Genomic DNA, 21583 nt, shown 5'->3' on the forward strand with positions numbered 1-21583 from the left:
GGGGCAAGCTGTAATTTCCTTGGTATCTTTTTGGGGTACATTCGACTTTTTGATCACCTTTTATTCTAATTTTTGGGTGTCAATTTCAGCTATTTTTTTGTTTGAAAAATTTCTAGCATTTACCGGGCAGGTTAAATAACGTTATATTAGAATAACGTGTACATTTACGGACGTGGCGATACTGATTGTTATTTTTGTATTTTATTTTTTACATTATTTTAGTGGAAAAAGGAAAATGGGTTTTTTTTGCACATAAAAAAAATTCAAATTTCACTATTTATTACTTTTTTTTATTAGTCTCCCTTGGGGACTTGAACTAGCAATCTTTGGAGTACATTGTGTTTTCTACCAGCTCCTATTAGGCCCCCAGGCTGCCATGACAAGCATCAACTCCCTGTGATTATGTCGTGTGAGCGGCGAAGGGGCTGGCAGAGACGGCCATCCCCTTTTTCTTATGACTTAGATGTTGCGGTTGCTATTGACCCTTGCATCTATGTGTTTAAACGTTCGGGATCGGAGTTATCTCTAATCCTGGCCACTGCAGTGAGGTGTCGGCTGTATGTTACATGTGACATGTCGCCAAGGGTTTAAGGCTACCTACACCTGTGTCTATAGTTTTTTGCTGGTTAGTTTACATGGTAACATAGTTTGTAAAACTAATAAGACATACATCCATCCAGTCCAGCCTATTATTCTGCAATCTTGATCCAGGGAAAGGCAGTAGCCAATTGTCCTCAAAAAATTCCTTCCCGACTAAATACGTATGCCAATCAGAATAATTTGCTGGATCATTAACCCCTCTCCAGGAATGCCTATAAGTTGTAACTTATTATTACTAGCCTGTGACGACCACTCTGCACCTTACAGCCATGGCCGTTGCTTATATAACAGCCTCTTTTTTTTTGCTCTGGGCATGTATGTTACAGACGTTTTTCCCATAAGCTTCTCTATAGGAATTTAAAAATGTAATAAAAAAAGCATGTACAAAATAACACTATATAAAAAAAATGGCACCAAAAAGGCATAAAACAATTCATGTTACAATTTAAAAATGCTGGCATTTTTATAAGCGGTTCTGATGCAGTACAAACGCCAGAAAAAATATATGTGTGTAGGAGGCCTAACACACATTTTTTTTTATTTTTTGTTCTTGTTTTTTTAAATTATTGGGCTTTTATTTTGTGAAAAATAGTTAAAAAAATGTTAACTTTTATGTATATTTAATGTATATTTTAACCCCTTAGTGACCGCCCATAGGCCTTTGCTGACAGTATCACACTGTGCAGGGACACATCCCCAAAATGAAGGGAATGGTAGCACCCATTTGTCTATCAGTCCTGGACTGCACAAAGACTTTTTGTGAAATACAAGGATTTCCTATAATATACAGTGAAGGAAATAAGTATTTGATCCCTTGCTGATTTTGTAAGTTTGCCCACTGTCAAAGACATGAACAGTCTAGAATTTTTAGGCTAGGTTAATTTTACCAGTGAGAGATAGATTATATAAAAAAAAAAAAAAGAAAATCACATTGTCAAAATTATATATATTTATTTGCATTGTGCACAGAGAAATAAGTATTTGATCCCTTTGGCAAACAAGACTTAATACTTGGTGGCAAAACCCTTGTTGGCAAGCACACTAGTCAGACGTTTTTTGTAGTTGATGATGAGGTTTGCACACATGTTAGATGGAATTTTGTCCCACTCCTCTTTGCAGATCATCTGTAAATCATTAAGATTTCAAGGCTGTCGCTTGGCAACTCGGATCTTCAGCTCCCTCCATAAGTTTTCGATGGGATTAAGGTCTGGAGACTGGCTAAGCCACTCCATGACCTTAATGTGCTTCTTTTTGAGCCACTCCTTTTTTGCCTTGGCTGTATGCTTCGGGTCATTGTCGTGCTGGAAGACCCAGCCACGAGCCATTTTTAATGTCCTGGTGGAGGGAAGGAGGTTGTCACTCAGGATTTGACGGTACATGGCTCCATCCATTCTCCCATTGATGCGGTGAAGTAGTCCTGTGCCCTTAGCAGAGAAACACCCCCAAAAAATAATGCTTCCACCTCCATTCTTGACAGTGGGGACGGTGTTCTTTGGGTCATAGGCAGCATTTCTCTTCCTCCAAACACGTTGAGTAGAGTTAATGCCAAAGAGCTCAATTTTAGTCTCATCTGACCACAGCACCTTCTCCCAATCACTCTCAGAATCATCCAGATGTTCATTTGCAAACTTCAGACGGGCCTGTACATGTGCCTTCTTGAGCAGGGGGACCTTGCAGGCACTGCAGGATTTTAATCCATTACGGCGTAATGTGTTACCAATGGTTTTCTTGGTGACTGTGGTCCCAGCTGCCTTGAGATCATTAACAAGTTCCCCCCGTGTAGTTTTCGGCTGAGCTCTCACCTTCCTCAGGATCAAGGATACCCCACGAGGTGAGATTTTGCATGGAGCCCCAGATCGATGTCGATTGACAGTCATTTTGTATGTCTTCCATTTTCTTACTATTGCACCAACAGTTGTCTCCTTCTCACCCAGCGTCTTACTTATGGTTTTGTAGCCCATTCCAGCCTTGTGCAGGTCTATGATCTTGTCCCTGACATCCTTAGAAAGCTCTTTGGTCTTGCCCATGTTGTAGAGGTTAGAGTCAGACTGATTAATTGAGTCTGTGGACAGGAGTCTTTTATACAGGTGACCATGTAAGACCGCTGTCTTTAATGCAGGCACCAAGTTGATTTGGAGCGTGTAACTGGTCTGGAGGAGGCTGAACTCTTAATGGTTGGTAGGGGATCAAATACTTATTTCTCTGTGCACAATGCAAATAAATATATATAATTTTGACTATGTAATTTTCTTCTTTTTTTTTAATATAATCTATCTCTCACTGGTAAAATTAACCTAGCCTAAAAATTCTAGACTGTTCATGTCTTTGACAGTGGGCAAACTTACAAAATCAGCAAGGGATCAAATACTTATTTCCTTCACCGTACATGTCAGGAGAGGTGACAGATTCTCTATAAATCCTCACTCAAGGGTTACTTCTTCACAGATTCTAGTTCTTTTTTTTTCCTCTTTTCTTCTCCATCTGGTCCAGACTCGCCACCAACTTTTCCCGGCCATGACCCATTTCTGCAGAATTGATGCCACACACTGTGCCCCTAAATTTAAAAGCACCATACACTGCGCCCCTGAATAAAATAGTGCCAAACACTGTGCCCCTGAATATAAGGCTGGGTTCACACGTGGCGAATTTCACTTAAATTCCGCTGCGGACACTCCGCAGCGTTAATCCGCAGCGGAGCCGTTTCTGCATTGACTTCCACTTCTATTTAGAAGTGTTCGTTTAGACGATGCGTAACATTCCGCTGCGGAGCATAGGCTGCGGAGCGGAATTTGGTGTCCGCAGCATGCTCTGTCTGTTGCGGAGCAGTGGCGGACTCATGGCGGAATTTCTCCATTGACTTCAATGGAGATTCTAAGTTCCGCAATGAAGTCCGCAGCTGTCATGCACATGTTATGTGTGCTGCGGATGCGTCTTGCTTTTTTACCATGACATTTCTTCATTCTGGCTGGACCTATGTATTTCTAGGTCTACAGCCAGACTGAGGAAGTCAATGGGGCTCCCGTAATGACGGGAGCGTTGCTAGGAGACGTCTGTAAATAGTCACTGTCCAGGGTGCTGAAAGAGTTAAGCGATCGGCAGTAACTGTTTCTGCACCCGGGACAGTGACTACCGATCCCAATATACAGCTACCTGTAAAAAAATAGAAGTTCATACTTACCGAGAACTCCCTGCTTCTGTCTCCAGTCCGGCTTCCCAGGATGACGTTTCAGTCTAAGTGACGGCTGCAGCCAATCACAGGCCAATAACAGGCTGCAGCGGTCACATGGACTGCCGCGTCATCCAGGGAGGTCGGGCTGGATGCCGAAAGAGGGACGCGTCACCAAGACAACGGCCGGTAAGTATGAAATTCGTTTACTTTCAATAGGGAAAGTGCTGTCCCTTCTCTCTATCCTGCACTGATAGGGAGAAGGGAAGCACTTTTCCCGCAGTCCGCAGCAGCTAGTCCGCATCAATTTACTGCACATTTTGTGCAGATCCGCAGCAGAATCTGCAACGCAGATTCTGTGCGGCATTGATGCGGACAGTTGCGGAGGAAATCCGCCACGTGTGGTCATGCCCTAATTGTGTCAAGCACTGTAAAGTAAAGCACCACATACACAATTCCCTCTGTAGATAGCGCCACACACAGCCCTTGTAGATAGTGCCACACACAGCCCCCTATGGATAGCGCCACACAGCTCCCTTGTAGATAGCGCCACACAGCCCCCCTGTAGATAGCACCACAAAGCCCCCATGTAGATAGTGCCCCACACACACCCCTGTAGATAGCATCACACAGAGCCCCCCTGTAGATAGCGCCACACATACCCGCTGGAGATAGCACCACAAAGAACCCCCTGTAGAAATCGCCACACATCCCCCCTGTAAATGCGCCAACCCCCTGTAGTTAGTGCCACAATTACCTTTCCCCGTTCCAGCGCTGTCCTCTTCTCTGACGATGCAGGCCTGGTTTCTTCTGAACAGGCTGCATCAAGCAGAATGACGTGAGTGGCACGATGATGTTATCGCACCGATGTCATCGCGCCACCTTCACAAAAAAAAGTCAGAATGGGGGTGAAGGGAACCGACAGTTCCCTTGCCAGAGATGCCAAGTGTATCAATTGTTCGCGGAAACAATTGATTCCAGGGACCTTCAGTTTTGTTGCGGTTTATGCCGCGATTCGTGGCAAAAACTTATGTGGTCTTTAGGCAGCCATGGAGCTCGCCCCGGAGCCTAGGGCCCAGAGCGGACACCCTTAACGGTCACCTCAACGGCATACCCGTGATGCGATCGCGGGGTGCCGATGTTTTTTTTGGCAGCCTGGGGCCTAACAAAGACCCCCAGGTCTGCCTCTAGTGAATGCCTGTTAGGTCATACAGATGTCTGTTAGTTTTACGCAGACATGCAATAATATACTGCAATACAGAAGTATTGCAGTGTATTATAAAAGCGTCCCCTAGTGGGACTAAAAAAAAAAGTTTAATAAAGTTAAGAATTAGTAAATAAAAATTGCACGTAAAAAAAATTAAAAAACCCACTTTTTCCCCTTACAAAATGCTTTATTATGAAAAAACACAAAAAAAGTAAAAAGTTACACATAAACGCCAACTATAAAACGATGACATTATTTAAGCCGCCCGTTGAATGCTGCAAAAAACGAAATAAAAAACAATGCCAGAATTACTATTTTCTATTCAGCCTGCCTTCAAAAAAATTTGATAAAAGTTATCAAAAAGTCTCAAGTTGTCCTGCAAGAGAAAAGCCCTTATACAGCTGCCTCGGCGAAAAAATGTAAAAGTTATGGCTTTTAAAATATGACGGCACAAAAACAAATAATTTTGAAAGAAAAGTGCTTTAAGGCTTCATGCACACGACCGTGCCTGTAATTACGACTTGTAATTACGGGCACGGACGGCCGGAAGGTGTCCGTCGGCCATAGAAATGAATGGGCCCATAACTACGAACCGTAATTACGGTCCATAATTACGGGCGATTTTTACGGTCGTGTGCATGGTGCCTTACTGTGTAAAAGTAGTAAAACATAATAAAACTATATCAATTTGGTATTGCTGCGATCGTAACGACCCGCTGAATAAAGTTATTGTGTTATTTATACCACATGGTAAACAGAGTAAATTTAAGATGCAATAAAGAGTGGCGAAATTGCTGGGTTTTTTTCTATTCCTTCCATAAAAAAAGTTAATAAAAGTTAATCAATAAATTATATGTACCCAAAATGGTGCTATTAAAAAATACAACTTGTCTTGCAAAAAACAAGACCTTATACAGCTATGGCGACGGAAAAATGAAAAAGTTATAGCTCTTTGAATGAGATGATGGAAAAAACTAGAAAAATAGCTTGGTCATTAATTTCTAAAATAGACTGGTCACTAAGGGGCTAAGGGGGTAGGGCTACTAGTTTGTTTGTTTGCTGCATTGTTGTTCTTATTATTTGTTTTATTTTTACAGTTTTTTTTTTAAATAAATACAATACATATTTTCTCTATTAAAGTTTTTTCAGTATAAAACAGTCTCATTACACTCCGAAATAAGCTTTAAAAACGCCTACAAACAGCTTACCATTGTTTTTAATAGTTAAAAGCTGGGTAGTGCATACGAGGTGTAATTTTATGTCACTATCTCAAAAAGTTACGGGTCATGAAAAAGTGCAGTTCACAGGATAGGTCATCAGTATATGATCGACACCCGGACCCTGCAACGATCAGCTGCTCCGGCTGCTTCCGGGCACTGGATGTTTTGAACGGTATGCAGTAGTTGGAGCTGGAAGCAGATGGCTCCTGTCACGGAGTAGCGGCCGTATTCAATTGAATAGGAGCAGAGCTGCAGTACTGCAGCTCGGACCCTATTCCATGACGGGAACCATCTGCTTCTGGCATGGATGTCCGGTGCCCGGGAGCAGCTGATCGGTGTGGGGTCCAATCATATACTGATGCCTTTAAGACGTTTTTGAGGCAGATTTTAAAAATTTCCTATGGACAATCCCAAAAACACTTAAAAAACATTTGGCAAATGTGCCTCGAAAACTACTCGTGATTGCGGGCATGGCTAGCCGCCGATGGTCGCGTACAGCCATACAAAGTATGGGAGCACGGTCCGTAAAAAGCAAAAGATAGGACATGTCCTATTTTTTGCGACGGCTTTCTACAGCCCGGATACCTTCCCGTAAATAAACAGGAAGGTGTCCATGGACAATAGAAGTGAATGGGTCCGTAATTGCGGACTGCAGTTACGGTCCGCAATTACGGACGATTTTTACGGTTGTGTTCAAAGGGGCCTTAGACCTAGCCGCACATTCAGCTGACAGTTGTCCCAACAATCACATGATCTGTGGGAGAAACAGAGGGGCCAATGAGGTAAATTACTCTAAATGTCAGTTTGAAGTTTATAGTAAACAGCATTTTTATAGATTTTAAATAAACCGATGTTTCTGGGTCTATATCACAACCACAGTGAAAACGTTCTGCATGTAATTCTGACTAATCCTCCAGCAGACAAGCAATGCCCTGATATATTCTTTAAAGGGGTTATCCAGGTTTTTAAAATTGATGGACTATCCTTAAGATAGGCCATCAATATAAGATCGTGGGGATCTGAGTCTCAGCACCCCTGCCAATCAGCTGTTTGAAGGTGCAGGTACGAGCGCCGCAGCCTCTTCATTATTTACATGGTTTTTCTTCTTGTTCGTACTTTTAATCACCATTACATTTGTAGCGGCTGTGCAAGGTATTGCACCACTGTCGCATTCACTTGAACGGGTCAACGCTGCTATACCCCCACCGATCCAATATTGACAGCCTATCCTAGAGATAGGTCATAAAAACCCAGATAAGCCCTTTAAAGTAAAAGTGAGACTTTGTTGAGTTGTCCTTTGTTTAAGTTGTTTTGATTTCTATAGTGTTTGTAATGTATGTGTCAGTGACTGACTGTTTCTGGCTGTTAACAGAGAGACAATATTGAGGAGCCAGGTCAACCTATTACTCCACACCATGTTTTGTGCATTGCAGAAGCCATGGCTGAACTGGAAGTCCCAGAGTCAATGATAAAGCAAAGAGTGGATGATCTGCAGGTCAGGGTGCTCATTTATTACATCTATTTACTTTTAGTGTTGTACAGTTTTGATATTACCTATAATGCATACATTGCAGCGTATTGACACTTTATTATGATTACATTAATGTTTATTGCCACACGTAGAATTAATTGAGATAAGAAAGTATAAAATATGCTCTCTATAAAATACATTAAAGCGGATCTTTACTATTTTTTCTCAATGGTAGTTTAGTTGTTTGTAGTTTTATAATCATTCTTTCCATGCTGTAATGGAAATCACTAAACTTGTGCGCATACACAGTGTTAACGCAATCATGGGCCAAAATATATTAGACTAAGGGGGGATTCACACGAGCGTGTATTCGGTCCGTGCGGGCCGCGTGGTTTTCACGCGGCACGCATGGACCAATACAAGTCTATGGGGCAGTACAGACAGTCCGTGCTTTTTGCGCATCGTTTGTCTGCTGCGCAAAAAGCGCGACAGGTTCAATAACTCTGCGTATTTCGCGCATCACGCACCCATTGAAGTCAATGGGTGCGTGAAAATCACGCGCACCACACGGAAGCACTTCCGTGGGACGAGCGTGATTCGCGCAACAGCAGTGAAAAGGATGAATGAAAACAGAAAAGCACCACGTGCTTTTCTGTTTCCGAACATCCAAACGGAGTGTCTTTGCGATGAGCGAAGCCGGACAAGCGAACCGAACTTCACCGGTTTCGGCCGAACTCGTTTTGGCCGAACCCGGCAAAAAAATTATCAGTACGCGACGTCAGGAGATAGTCACTGTCCATGGTCCTGAAAGAGTTAAACTGTTTCAGCACCATGGACCGTGACTTCCGATCCCAATATACATGAACCTGTAGAAAAAAAAACGAAGTTCTGACGTACCGATAACTCAAACACTCAGCACCCTCGCGTCACCAAGGCAACGGCCGGGAAGTTCTCGGTAAGTACGAACTTTTTCTTTTTTTTCTACAGGTTTTGCGATATTGTGTTCGGCATTCACTGTCGAGGGTGCTGAAAGAGTTAGCTCTTTCAGCACCTTGGACAGTGACGGGCGTCGACTAGCCTCATCTCTATGATGGCGGCTGCGCGAAAATCACGCAGCCGTGCATCAGACACGGATGACACACGCAGCTGTCAAATGGTTTTTGCGCGCGCAAAACGCAGCGTTGTTTGCGCGCGCAAAAACGCAACGTTCGTGTGTATCTGCCCTAAAATTTGTAATGGGTATGTCAACCGATACCCGCCCTCCAGTGATTTATCCAGTTTCTAAATCATAGGTGATAGATATATATATATATATCTGAGAGAAAAGATGACACAAGAGACCATGCTTGTATGCACAAAATCCTTCTCTGCCGCTTATTCAACAAACCGTCACAATAATATCTTTCGAAGAAGGAGCAGCGTGATTCCAGCCAATCATTCACAATGTTTACAATATGATATGAATTTAGATTTCATTTAGCCAATAGCATATTATGACAATATATTTTGTCCTGAACCAATCATAGGCAAACTATGAGTTCCCAAAATATACCTTGTCATAGATGCTAGGAGTCAGACTACCCCATCCCTTATATTAAACAAACCTCTTCTCCAAGGCTAGAAGACAGGCTGTCCCCTCCCTTATGGTAAACATAGTCATTCTTCCAGACTCTTCAAGGACGATCGGCTGCTTATCACACAAAAATAAGAAAAACATTCTTAACACATAACACAGAACTGTTTTAGACAACTGCTCACATGGACATTAGCTTTTTAAAGCAAACATAACCTATCAGTCTAAAAATGGCTCCCTCAGGCGACAAGATGGTTTTCAACTATCCAAAATGGCCACCACCATACAAGATGGAGTCTATGCAAGATGTAATCATTTAAACATTTTAATCACTTTCACACACAGCTGCAAAAGTAAATGAGTAAAGCTGCAGTGTAAATCATGTGGGGGGCCTGATGAGACAGGAGGTAGATTTAACTTTTCATCTGCATTTTATTTATCTGCAGTTTGTTTATATGTTTTGCTTTTGATGCACTTCAGGTCTGGCTGTAATATTATTAAGGCTCTTTACTAAGGCCTCATGCACACAACAGCATTTGTTTTACGGTTCGCAACACCACAGATCTGTTGCGGTATATCGGACCACAAAAAACCTTTGTTGTGCATCCGCGTGTCATCAGGATTCACGGATGCACAACAATTTCACCAGCGGTGTAAACTCACAAATCTGGACCGTAAAATGAAATGTCCTGAGTTTTTGTGGTCCAGATTCGTGGCCCCAGCACTGATCCGTGAAAACCATAGTCGTGTGCATGGGGACACATAATTTAATGGGTCCGCAATTTCTCCAGAAAAATGTGGATAAATTGCGTCCGTAGATGCACGGTTGTGTTCATAAGGCCTTATGTGGATCTTCGGAGTAAAATGAAATGTCATTTTATTTCCTATATTGCTTCTTGCATGTGGGCTTGTTTTTAAGTAGATTTCAGACTACATCAGACTCACCTTAGACAATCCATGCAAGCTGCAGTCATTGATTATAGCTCGGCCGTCCCCAATGGAGCAGAGCTAAAATGCAGCCAACAGTGAAGGAGAGAATAAACAGACAGGTATGTATTTATTTATTTATATATTAATTTGCCCTTTTTTTGTTCCGTTTAAACATTCAGAACCTTGTGAATGAAGGGGGAGCTTGGGCTGAGGTGTCCACAGAGAGCAATCCCAAAATTCTTAGCATCCTGCTCTGGGATTGGCTGCAACAATTTTCGGTGAGTCATTGATTAGGCTGCGAGTAGACAAATACTAAGTGTGAACTAAAACAATAACTGGACAAGTAATTCACGAGTGGTTCATACAAGTAGTTCACGAGTGGTTCATACAAGTAGTTCACGAGTGGTTCATTCAAGTAGTTCACGAGTGGTTCATACAAGTAGTTCACGAGTGGTTCATTCAAGTAGTTCACGAGTGGTTCATACAAGTAGTTCACGAGTGGTTCATACAAGTAGTTCACGAGTGGTTCATTCAACTAGTTCACGAGTGGTTCATACAAGTAGTTCACGAGTGGTTCATACAAGTAGTTCACGAGTGGTTCATACAAGTAGTTCACGAGTGGTTCATTCAAGTAGTTCACGAGTGGTTCATTCAACTAGTTCACAAGTGGTTCATACAAGTAGTTCACGAGTGGTTCATACAAGTAGCTCACGAGTGGTTCATACAAGTAGTTCACGAGTGGTTCATACAAGTAGCTCACGAGTGGTTCATACAAGTAGTTCACGAGTGGTTCATGCAAGTATTTCACGAGTGGTTCATGCAAGTAGTTCACGAGTGGTTCATACAAGTAGTTCACGAGTGGTTCATTCAAGTAGTTCACGAGTGGTTCATACAAGTAGTTCACGAGTGGTTCATACAAGTAGTTCACGAGTGGTTCATACAAGTAGTTCACGAGTGGTTCATACAAGTAGCTCACGAGTGGTTCATACAAGTAGTTCACGAGTGGTTCATGCAAGTATTTCACGAGTGGTTCATGCAAGTAGTTCACGAGTGGTTCATACAAGTAGTTCACGAGTGGTTCATACAAGTAGCTCACGAGTGGTTCATACAAGTAGCTCACGAGTGGTTCATACAAGTATTTCACGAGTGGTTCATGCAAGTAGTTCACGAGTGGTTCATGCAAGTAGTTCACGAGTGGTTCATGCAAGTAGTTCACGAGTGGTTCATGCAAGTAGTTCACGAGTGGTTCATGCAAGTAGTTCACGAGTGGTTCATACAAGTAGTTCACGAGTGGTTCATTCAACTAGTTCACGAGTGGTTCATACAAGTAGTTCACGAGTGGTTCATACAAGTAGTTCACGAGTGGTTCATTCAAGTAGTTCACGAGTGGTTCATTCAACTAGTTCACGAGTGGTTCATACAAGTAGTTCACGAGTGGTTCATACAAGTAGCTCACGAGTGGTTCATACAAGTAGTTCACGAGTGGTTCATACAAGTAGCTCACGAGTGGTTCATACAAGTAGTTCACGAGTGGTTCATGCAAGTATTTCACGAGTGGTTCATGCAAGTAGTTCACGAGTGGTTCATGCAAGTAGTTCACGAGTGGTTCATACAAGTAGTTCACGAGTGGTTCATACATGTAGTTTGCAAGAAAATTTGAAAAATTTGTAGGCACTTCATTTTGATCACAAATGTACTTACTTGACCTTGCCGAGCCTATGCCAAATAAAAACATCTTGTGCCACTTTCTATGCGATTATAGGGCAATGTGTATAAGCCACATTATAGGAGCAGTAAAATGCCCAATTATTTATTACTGAATTTATTTCAGCATTTACTTGTTTAGTATCAGATTTATAAAAAAAAATGTAAATAGGGAAATGAAACAGTAGAATTGTTTATAGCTACCAATCAGATTACAACCATTATGTTGCTGAAAGCTGCTTAGAAAGTAAAATAAATTACCCGAATGCTTGTTGTGAGGCAATTCTCCACCTTCCTTTTTATAATTTTTTATGACGCCCCGAATTTCTTTCTTAAAGAGAATGTCCTTTTTAACACTTTTTAGGTTTTAGGCCCACAATTCTGTGCCAACTCCTTTTATAAAATATCTTAACAAATATTAGAGACTTTCCCAATACTTCCAGTGCTCCCTTTATACAGCCATAATTCACTGATTCATGAGTCAAATGATAAAATGTAGCTTACCTGCCGCGACCACTCAATGTATAAATCTATATGCATTAAAAGCTAGGTAAATCTTTGAATGGCATTTTTTTTAATAAAAAGGTCAGTCAGTGTGATTGGTTCAACTTTATATATAGTTTTTATTAAAAATTATTTTTACTTTTTGAGATACAGCTGCTCTTTATTCTCTATCCAGAGCAGCTGTATGTTTCGTTATGACCTGAATCCGTCAGTCACACGGATCTGACGGGTTCAGTGTCAGCGGGTTACGCAGGATCCACCTGTTGTCCATCACATTTAAGTTATGTAGTGATAGATTGCTTTATTGCAGTGGTACATATGATTGCTGCAATGTGTATCCATGTAAATGTAGAGGCAAGACTAATATTTTGGCAGAGAATGAAAGGTTTTCTGCGTACAGTAAGTGGAAGTGTTCCTAAGGATATGTTCAAACGGCTTATTTTCAGTCGTTTTTAAGGCCGTAAACGCCCCGAAACACGTCAAAAAATACAGAGGGTGAACGCCTCCAAACATCTGCCCATTAATTTCAATGGGAAAAACTGCGTTTCGTTCCCACGGGACATTTTTTTACACGGCCGTTTCTAAAAACGGCGCTTAAAAAAAGGGCCGTAAAAAAGAAGTTCATGTCACATCTTGAGCTGTTTTTGGAGCCGTTTTTCATTGTCTCTAGAACAACAGTTTAAAAACGCCCGTAAAAAACACATAAACAAATCGCATGATGCATAAAAAACGGCTAAAAATCAGAGTCTGTTTTCCCCTGAAAACAGCTCCGTATTTTATGGCTGTTTTTCGTTTGCCGTGTGAACATACCCTTAGTCTATTTTCATGGCACAACTCAATTATTTCCCATGTGTCTAACCAGCTTTGAACAAGACAAGTCTCTCTCTGTATACTCTCTCACACCAACTGATGAAAAGCTCTGAACCACAGAAATGGCAGTAGCTCGGTTCAGTCTTTGGTTCTTTTTTTAAAGTCTTCGTATCTGCTCTCATCTACGGTGGAGGCTCCGTTAGGGGCCTCTGCCGCAGATCCGGTCGAACAACAGCGCAACATGCTAAGCTATTTTATCTAGTAAAGCCACGGACTCCCCGATGGAAAGTCAATGGGTTCAGTAGGCCGATGTTGGTGTCTGTGGTGCAACGGAACCGTCGCTTTCCTCTGACGGAGCAGAACAAAGGAAAGACTTGCAGGTGTGAACATAGCCTTAGTTACTGTATCATACAGATAGTATATTGTTGTCGTGGATGTGTAGACACATCATTGTTTATTGGCTTTTCTATTTTATTAGTTCTTCTTTCACTAACCAGGAACCTGTACTGAGTCAGGATGATGTGAATGCCTTTTGTGATGGGGATTGGAGACACAATTTGAAGAAGCTGAGTAGGGTAAGATTATATGTGATTGCTGCGGGGCTACGTTTAATATTTAGACCATTGGTGGCTGGCTAACTGCATTTTGGGAGCCATAGTAATGGCTACCTGCTGTTCAGAAACGTCAAACACTGACGCATAGGAGTACATTCTGCAGCAAAATTTCAGATGTAAGCCCCACTCTTTATCCACTCATTATTCCCAATGTGGTCCTGCACTTCTCTCTAGTCTACTAACTTCCAGTTCAGCAACAAATAGCAGCTACGGCCCATTCTCTACACTCAGGGATCAGCACTGGAGAATTCTGTCTGGCAGAAGCAATATATGATTGATCACTATTAGGGCAGATGCACTGGCGTAGCTATAGGGGTCGCAGCGGTCGTAATTGCGACCGGGCCCCGAAGCCAGGGGGGCCCATGGCCCCACGCAACACATCAATAAAAAGTTACTATAGTAACTCGGGCCGCGGGCCCCTGTTACTATAGTAACATACTTTACTTACCTTCCTGGTTCCGGATCGCAGCGGAGGTCCTGACGTCAAGCGCTGTGCGCAGCGCATGACGTCACAGCGCTATGCGCCGCGCACAGCATCGAGACAACAGAACTCCCGCCGCGGCTAAAGAGGAAGGTAAGAGTAGCCCTGACTGGCGGGGTCCGACTCCCGGGACCCGCCAATCAGCTGTTTTGAAGGGGCCGCAGCACTCGTACGAGAGCTGCTCCCCTTCATTCCTGTCACTTCATTCCGGTCACACTGTGAATCCGTGTCGGCGATTCACAGTGTGGGCGAATAGTGAAATGAAGGGGAAGCAGCTCTCGTACGAGTGCTGCGGCCCCTTCAAAACAGCTGATTTGCGGGTCCCGAGAGACACATCAGCTATTGATGGCCTATCCTGAGGATAGGCCATCAATGTTTAGGGACTGTACAACACCTAAGCCTACGATGTAGCAGGCTTAGGGGGCCCATGAGACAGGATCACAGATTGTGTGATCCTGTCTGCTGGGCCCTGTATCTAAGCCAATCACATGGTAGGCTTAGATACATGGCCCATGCGTGATCCTGTCTGCTGGGCCCTGTATCTAAGCCAATCACATGGTAGGCTTAGATACATGGCCCATGCGTGATCCTGTCTGCTGGGCCCTGTATATAAGCCTACCACACTGTAGGTTTAGATACAGGGCCCCAGCACACAGTAATCTTATACTGTATAAGATTACTGTCTGCTGGACCCTGTATCTAAGCCTACATTGTGGTAGGCTTAGATACAGGGTCCCACAGACAGTATCACACATGGGCCCTGTATCTAAGCCTAACACACGTGTTACTAATCATTTTTTGTGTGTTTTCTTACAGGTTCGGTCGTTGGACTACGTCGGATTCCAGGACTACTTCAATGACAGCTTTTTTTTTATTATCAATAAAATGATTAATGAGGGTTGTGGGTTTTTTTTTAATTTCAATAAAATATTTTTTCTATGTCTTTGTGTTTTTTTTTAAACTATATTACTACCGCCTTAGTAATGGCCGCCGGCTGATTGACAGCATCCATTGCTAAGGCGGGGCTTAGTGTTAGCCGATGCAGAGGCTAACACTAACCCCCTTTATTACCCCGGTACCCACCGCCACCAGGGGTGCTGGGAAGAGCCGGGTACGATCCAGTACCTGACCATCTGTAGTGATGGGCGGCCACTGGGGTGGCCGCAGGCTGGTATTATAAGGAGGGGAAAGGCCAAAAACAGTGGCCCTTCCTACCCTGGTGATGCTAGGCTGCTGCTGCTTTATTGCATCTGGCTGGTTATGAAAAATGGGGGGGACCCCACGTCATTTAAAAAATAAATAAATAAATAAATAAATAATTGGAAAGAACGATGTGGGGTCCTCCCCAATTTTCATAACTAGCCAGATACAACACAGCAGCAGCAGGCAGCATTACAAGGGTGGGAAGGGCCACTGTTTTTGGCCTTCCCCAGCCTAATACTACCAGCCTGCGGCCACCCCGGTGCCTGCCCGTCACTACAGATGGTCGGGTACTGGTTCTTACCCGGCTCTTCCCAGTACTTCTGGTGGCGGTGGGTACCGGGGTAATAATGGGGGTTAGTGTAGCCTCTGCACCGACTAACATTAAGCCTCGCCTTAGTAATGGAGGTTGTCAATCAGCCAGCAGCCATTACTAAGGCGGTGATAATAAAGTATAAAAAGATACAGGCACATAGAAAAAATATTTTATTGAAATAAAAAAACACAACCCTCATTAACCATTTTATTGAGAATAAAAAAAACGCCGTCATTGAAGTCCTCGAATCCGAAGTCCAACAACCGATTGACAGCGGCGCGTAAAAAAAAAAGGCCGTCGGCACAGAACATCGTAAGACCCATTCAAATGAATGGGCAGATGTTTGCCAACGCTTTTGAGCCGCATTTTCGGATGTAATTCAATGCTAAAACGCCCGAATTACGTCCGTAAATAGGGTGTGTGAACCCAGCCTTAGTGACGCCCCCAGCTGCTAGTGCTGCATTGTTGGGTCACTTAGGAGACCGAGCGATGCAGCTGGGAGCTGCGGACCGTCGGCCATGAGGAGTTTGCGGGGGGGGGGGGGGGGGGCCCAGTAAGAATTTTTGCATCGGGGCCCATGAGCCTTTAGCTACGCCCCTGGGCAGATTTGTGATATTCTGAGACGATGTCAGAAATCCAACTTTCACTTGAATCCTGGACACTAGTTTGCTATAGGTTTGGGGGTCCTGAAGCCTAGTAAAAGAGTCCCACAAGCTGCTTGTTGCTCCTCAGCCACACTGTGTCCACCATGAATTTAGTCCTCATTCTTTAACATCTTGGTTTTACTAGATTTTAAAGTTGTTGAGACTCATATATATATTTTTATTATATTTTACAGTGTCAGGGGGAGACCCTATGCTGTCTTCTGCAGTGTGTTAGCAAACTTCCTTCACTACCAATTACTTTGGAAGAGCTGGTTTTATTGAGACTTATCAAAGCATTAACAAAGGTGAGTGTTAAATGTATATATATTCATTACACACAGAGTGATCTATTTCCAGCATTTTTTTATTTTAATGTTGATGATTATGGCTAACCAGTAATGAAAAGCCAATATTTAGTGTCTCAGAAAATTAGAATATTATATAAGCCCAATTTCAAAATGATTTTTAATACCGAAATGTTGGCCTACTGAAAAGTATGTACAGTATATGCCCTCAATACTTGGTCGGGGCTCCCTTTGCATGAATTACTGCATCAATGCGGTGTGGCATGGAGGTGATGAGCCTGTGGCACTGCTGAGTTGTTATGGAAGCTAAGGTTGCTTTGATAGCGGCCTTCACCTCGTCTGCATTGTTGGGTCTGGGGTGTCTCATCTTCCTCTTGACAATACCCTATAGATTCTCTATTGGGTTTAGGCCAGGCGAGTTTGCTGGCCAATCAAGCACAGTGAAGCCGTGGTTATTAAACCAGGTATTGGTACTTATGGCAGTGTGGGCAGGTGTAGCCCATGTCCTGGATACGTCTGTGTTTGGTGGCTCTTGAAGCACTGACTCCAGCCGCAGTCCACTCCTTGTGAATTTTCCCCAGGTTCTTGAATGGCCTTTTCTTGACAATCCTTTCAAGGCTGCGGTTATCCTTGTTGCTTGTGCACCTTTTTCTACCACACTTTTTCCTTCTTCTGAACTTACTTTCCATTAATATGCTTGGATACAGCACTCTGTGAACAGCCAGCTTCTTTAGCAATGTCCTTTTGTGGCTTACCGTCCTTGTGGAGGGTGTCAATGGCTATCTTCTGGACAACTGTCAAGTCAGCAATCTTCCCCATGATTGTGTAGCCTACTGGATCAGACTGTTGGACCATTTAAAGGCTTAGGAAACCTTTGCAGGTGTTTTGTTTTGATTAGCGGATTAGAGTGTGACACCATGAGTCTACAGTCTTCAACTTTTATCCAATATTCTAATTTTCTGAGAGACAAAATTTTGGGTTTTCATTAGCTGTTAGCCATAATCATCAACATTAAAATAAAAAAATGCTGGAAATACATCACTCTGTGTGAAATGAATCTATATAATATATGAGTTTCACTTTTTGAATTATTGAAATAATATAACTTTTTGATGATATTCTAATTAATTGAGAAGGACTAGTAGGCTGCATTCACACATCGCGTATTCTGGTGTAGATTTTGATGCAGATTTTTAAACCAGAAGGGGATCCAGGAGGAAGTAGAAGTATACATTTTTCCTTTATATTTCCCATTTCTTTTGAAACCCTCTCTGGCTTTGGCTCAAAAAGTTTCACAAAAATCTGCAACAAATACGGAATGTGTGAATCCAGCCTTTTAGAGGTTGCCCATATGTTCAGGACCTCCCTTTATAAGCCAAAGTGGAGCAGCACTTGCTCTGGCAGACTCGGGACATCCATGTTTTACATAGATGGCCATTCATTTGATTGACTGCTTTGTAATACTGCATTTCTCCTGTAGCAGCTACAGTACTGCGGGTGAAATAATCCGCCTAGAGCAACTTCGCTCAGCAAAATCAGCTGTCTGCAATGAGTCTCGACTCTCACATTATAGGGGTTGTCGGTGATGAGACAACCTTTCCTAAGGGGGAGACTTTGACTAGCACAGTTTATGGGGGATTACTGACTGACACTGTTTACAGGTGGAACGCTGACTGCACTATTTATGAGGATACCCTGGCCAGCATTGTGAAGCAAACTGGCACGGTATATAAGGAAAACTCATTCTCACTCCAGTTGTCATTTGTCTATTGGTTAAAATAAACTGGTTGCTTTGGAGAACACAACTATTTTTATTTCGCACTAGTTTTCATAAATATATATATATATATATATATATATATATATATATATATATATATATATATTATATGACTGTTAAATTGTGTTTTTCTTTCTTTTACAGCAGCCACCAGATACCTCCCATTTGTCCCCTACTGTTTTATTCCAACTGCGCTCCATTGTGCATGAGATTAGGGCTCATGGTATCACTTCCCGGTTACAGCACAGAGCTGCACAAACAGCACAGCGAAGGCAACTTAATGCAGAGATAAAAGAGGGAAATATCAGTTAGTGGATGCATGGAAGGCTACATGTACTTTAGAGAGTAACTTGGTGGAGCCAAGTATTACTTTTACTTACTAACCTCAAAAAAGACCTTGAAAGATAGGTTACAGGTACGTGTACAGACATTACATGAATAACAGTCTGTGCAGACAATTTGAATCAGTAGCTCTTAGCCTGCTATAGTGACTTTTACCTCATCTGTGAACATGGAAGAAAGAACAAACACATCAGAGCCTTTAGATGCCATCCTCATCATGAACTGTTATTTCAGGATAAATATGACAAAGTATGAGTACATTCTGTGCTTATTCTAATCGTCTTTATTTCACTACCCTGGAGAAACCCCTTTAGAGGCTATGTACACAGGTCAGTCAGTGTGATTGGTGCAACTTTCAAATTAGAGACTCTGATTCGTTCGCTGAATCCTGTACCCACCAGGTCCGCAGGACTGACGGGTTCGGTGTCAGCAGGCCCTGCATGTCTCTGACACACAGGAGCCACCTGTTAACCATCACATCTATAAGTTCATAACTTCGATGTTATAGATTACTGGTGGATCCTGCATGTCAGAGACACGCAGGACCCGCCGGCACTGAACCCATATATATAACTTTCAAAGGTGTACATAGCCTTTAAGAAGGTTATTCCATACTTGTGTTTAATTGGTTTTGTCGCATCACAAAGCTTTGTGCACATAGTAGTTTTGCTGTTAGTCCCGAATAAATGCGTCTTTGCATCATTTTCCATCATTGCTTTGTAGTACTTCTTCTGCAGTGTCTGTGGGCTTTGGCTCTCCATAGAGGTAAAGGATTACTGAATGAAAACCAAAATTGTGGGAAGGGCTGGAGAGAAACACAGCCATGTTAAAGGGGTTTTGTGATATTAGAAAAAAGGATCTGTTGTTTTTCCAGAAAGATCACTACTCCTCTTAATCTGCTGTATCTGGTGTTGCAGCTCCGCACCATTCAAGTGAGAAGCTGCAATACCAGATACAGCCCATGAACAAGCCTTTTTCCAAAAAAACAACAAAGCCTTTTTTCTAATCTGACACAACTCCTTATAAATGAGGTGCACAACTAATATTTTTATACTTAAAATAAGTCAAATGAAAACTTATTTCAGAAATCAAAACTCCAGTCTTCATTACTTTCCATGCACACAGTGAGTATAAACATATATATATGTTTTTATATATATATATAAATATATATATATATATATATATATATATATATATATAAATATACAGTATTCTGAGAATGGTTTACAAACTTCTACTTAATTCAAGGCTTGAGACTAGTGTAACTAATACTGTATAGGCAAGTTACTATAAATATGATATATATGTGAATAATGACTTGTTATTTCTTGTAATACCTTTAGTAAAACTTCAATCACATAGAAATTAGCTATTGTTTATTATTTCACAACATAACATGGGATGAGGAGGGAGGTCAATGTGGAAAAAAAAGGGGTAGCCAGGTTAGAGAGGGGTCAGACTATATTGGTGGGGGGAGAAACAGAATGTGGGGAGAGGACTAGACAACAAGATAAGGAGATCCTTTCGTTACAAAACATCAGTGTAAATAAAAAGGCCCAATTAATGTCAAATCACATTTCTGATAATAAAAGTGAAAAACTGACAGGCAAGTTAAAGTGTATGTTCACAAATGCCAGAAGTCTAGCAAGCAAAATGGGGGAGCTGGAGGCCTTTGTACTGGAGGAACATATAGATATAGTTGGTGTTGCTGAAACATGGCTGGACTCTTCACATGACTGGGCTGTAAATCTACAGGGTTTTACACTTTTTCGGAAAGACAGGACAAATAGGAAAGGTGGTGGTGTATGTCTGTATGTGAGAAGTGATATGAAGGCGAGTGTGAATGAGACAATAGTGCGTGAAGATTGTGAGGAGGTTGAAACCTTGTGGGTGGAATTACAAAGGGAGGTAAACACTGAAAAAATTACTTTTGGTGTAATCTATAGACCCCCCAATATAACTGAGGAGATGGAAGTTCAGCTATATAAACAGATGGAGCGGGCTGTACAGGCGGGTACAGTAGTGATAATGGGAGATTTTAATTTCCGGTATATTAATTGGTGTCATGGTTCAGCTTCAACTGCAAAGGGGAGACATTTCCTCAACCTGTTGCAGGAAAATTTTATGGGCCAGTTTGTGGAAGACCCGACTAGAGGTGAAGCTCTGTTAGATCTGGTCATTTCTAATAATGCAGATCTTGTTGGGAATCTCAATGTTTGTGAAAACCTCGGTAACAGTGATCATAATATAGTTACATTTTACCTATACTGTAAAAAACAAACGCAGGCTGGGAGGGCAAAAACATTTAATTTTAAGAAAGCCAATTTCCCCAGGATGAGGGCGGCAATTCAGGATATAGACTGGGAAGAACTAATGTCAAATAATGGAACAAATGATAAATGGGAGATTTTCAAATCTACTTTGAGTTATTATAGTGCTAAATTTATTCCTATAGGTAACAAGTATAAACGACTAAAATTAAAACCCACATGGCTTACACCTTCTGTGAAAGGGGCAATACACGACAAAAAAAGGGCATTTAAAAAATACAAATCTGAGGGTACAGCTGTAGCCTTTGTAAAATATAAAGAGCTTAATAAAATCTGTAAAAAGGTAATAAAATGAGCAAAAATACAAAATGAAAGGCAGGTGACCAAGGATAGTAAAACAAATCCCAAAAAATTCTTCAAGTATATAAATGCTAAAAAGCCAA

General features: G+C 42.0%; 1 protein-coding gene across 1 annotated transcript in view; it reads left to right on the top strand.

The window, feature by feature from the left end:
• LOC142748002 (protein tyrosine phosphatase domain-containing protein 1-like) overlaps positions 1–19108 on the top strand; it is a 42084-nt gene extending 22976 nt beyond the window's left edge. The window contains exons 7-11 of the mRNA XM_075855120.1: positions 7566–7688; positions 10347–10445; positions 13683–13760; positions 16635–16745; positions 18670–19108. Coding sequence (XP_075711235.1) covers positions 7566–7688; positions 10347–10445; positions 13683–13760; positions 16635–16745; positions 18670–18837 — 579 coding nt within the window. The 3' untranslated portion in view covers positions 18838–19108. The remainder of the gene's footprint in view (positions 1–7565; positions 7689–10346; positions 10446–13682; positions 13761–16634; positions 16746–18669) is intronic.
• The last annotated feature ends 2475 nt before the right edge of the window (positions 19109–21583 follow it).

Source organism: Rhinoderma darwinii, chromosome 3 (genome assembly GCF_050947455.1).
Source record: "Rhinoderma darwinii isolate aRhiDar2 chromosome 3, aRhiDar2.hap1, whole genome shotgun sequence".
NCBI lineage: Eukaryota > Metazoa > Chordata > Amphibia > Anura > Rhinodermatidae > Rhinoderma > Rhinoderma darwinii.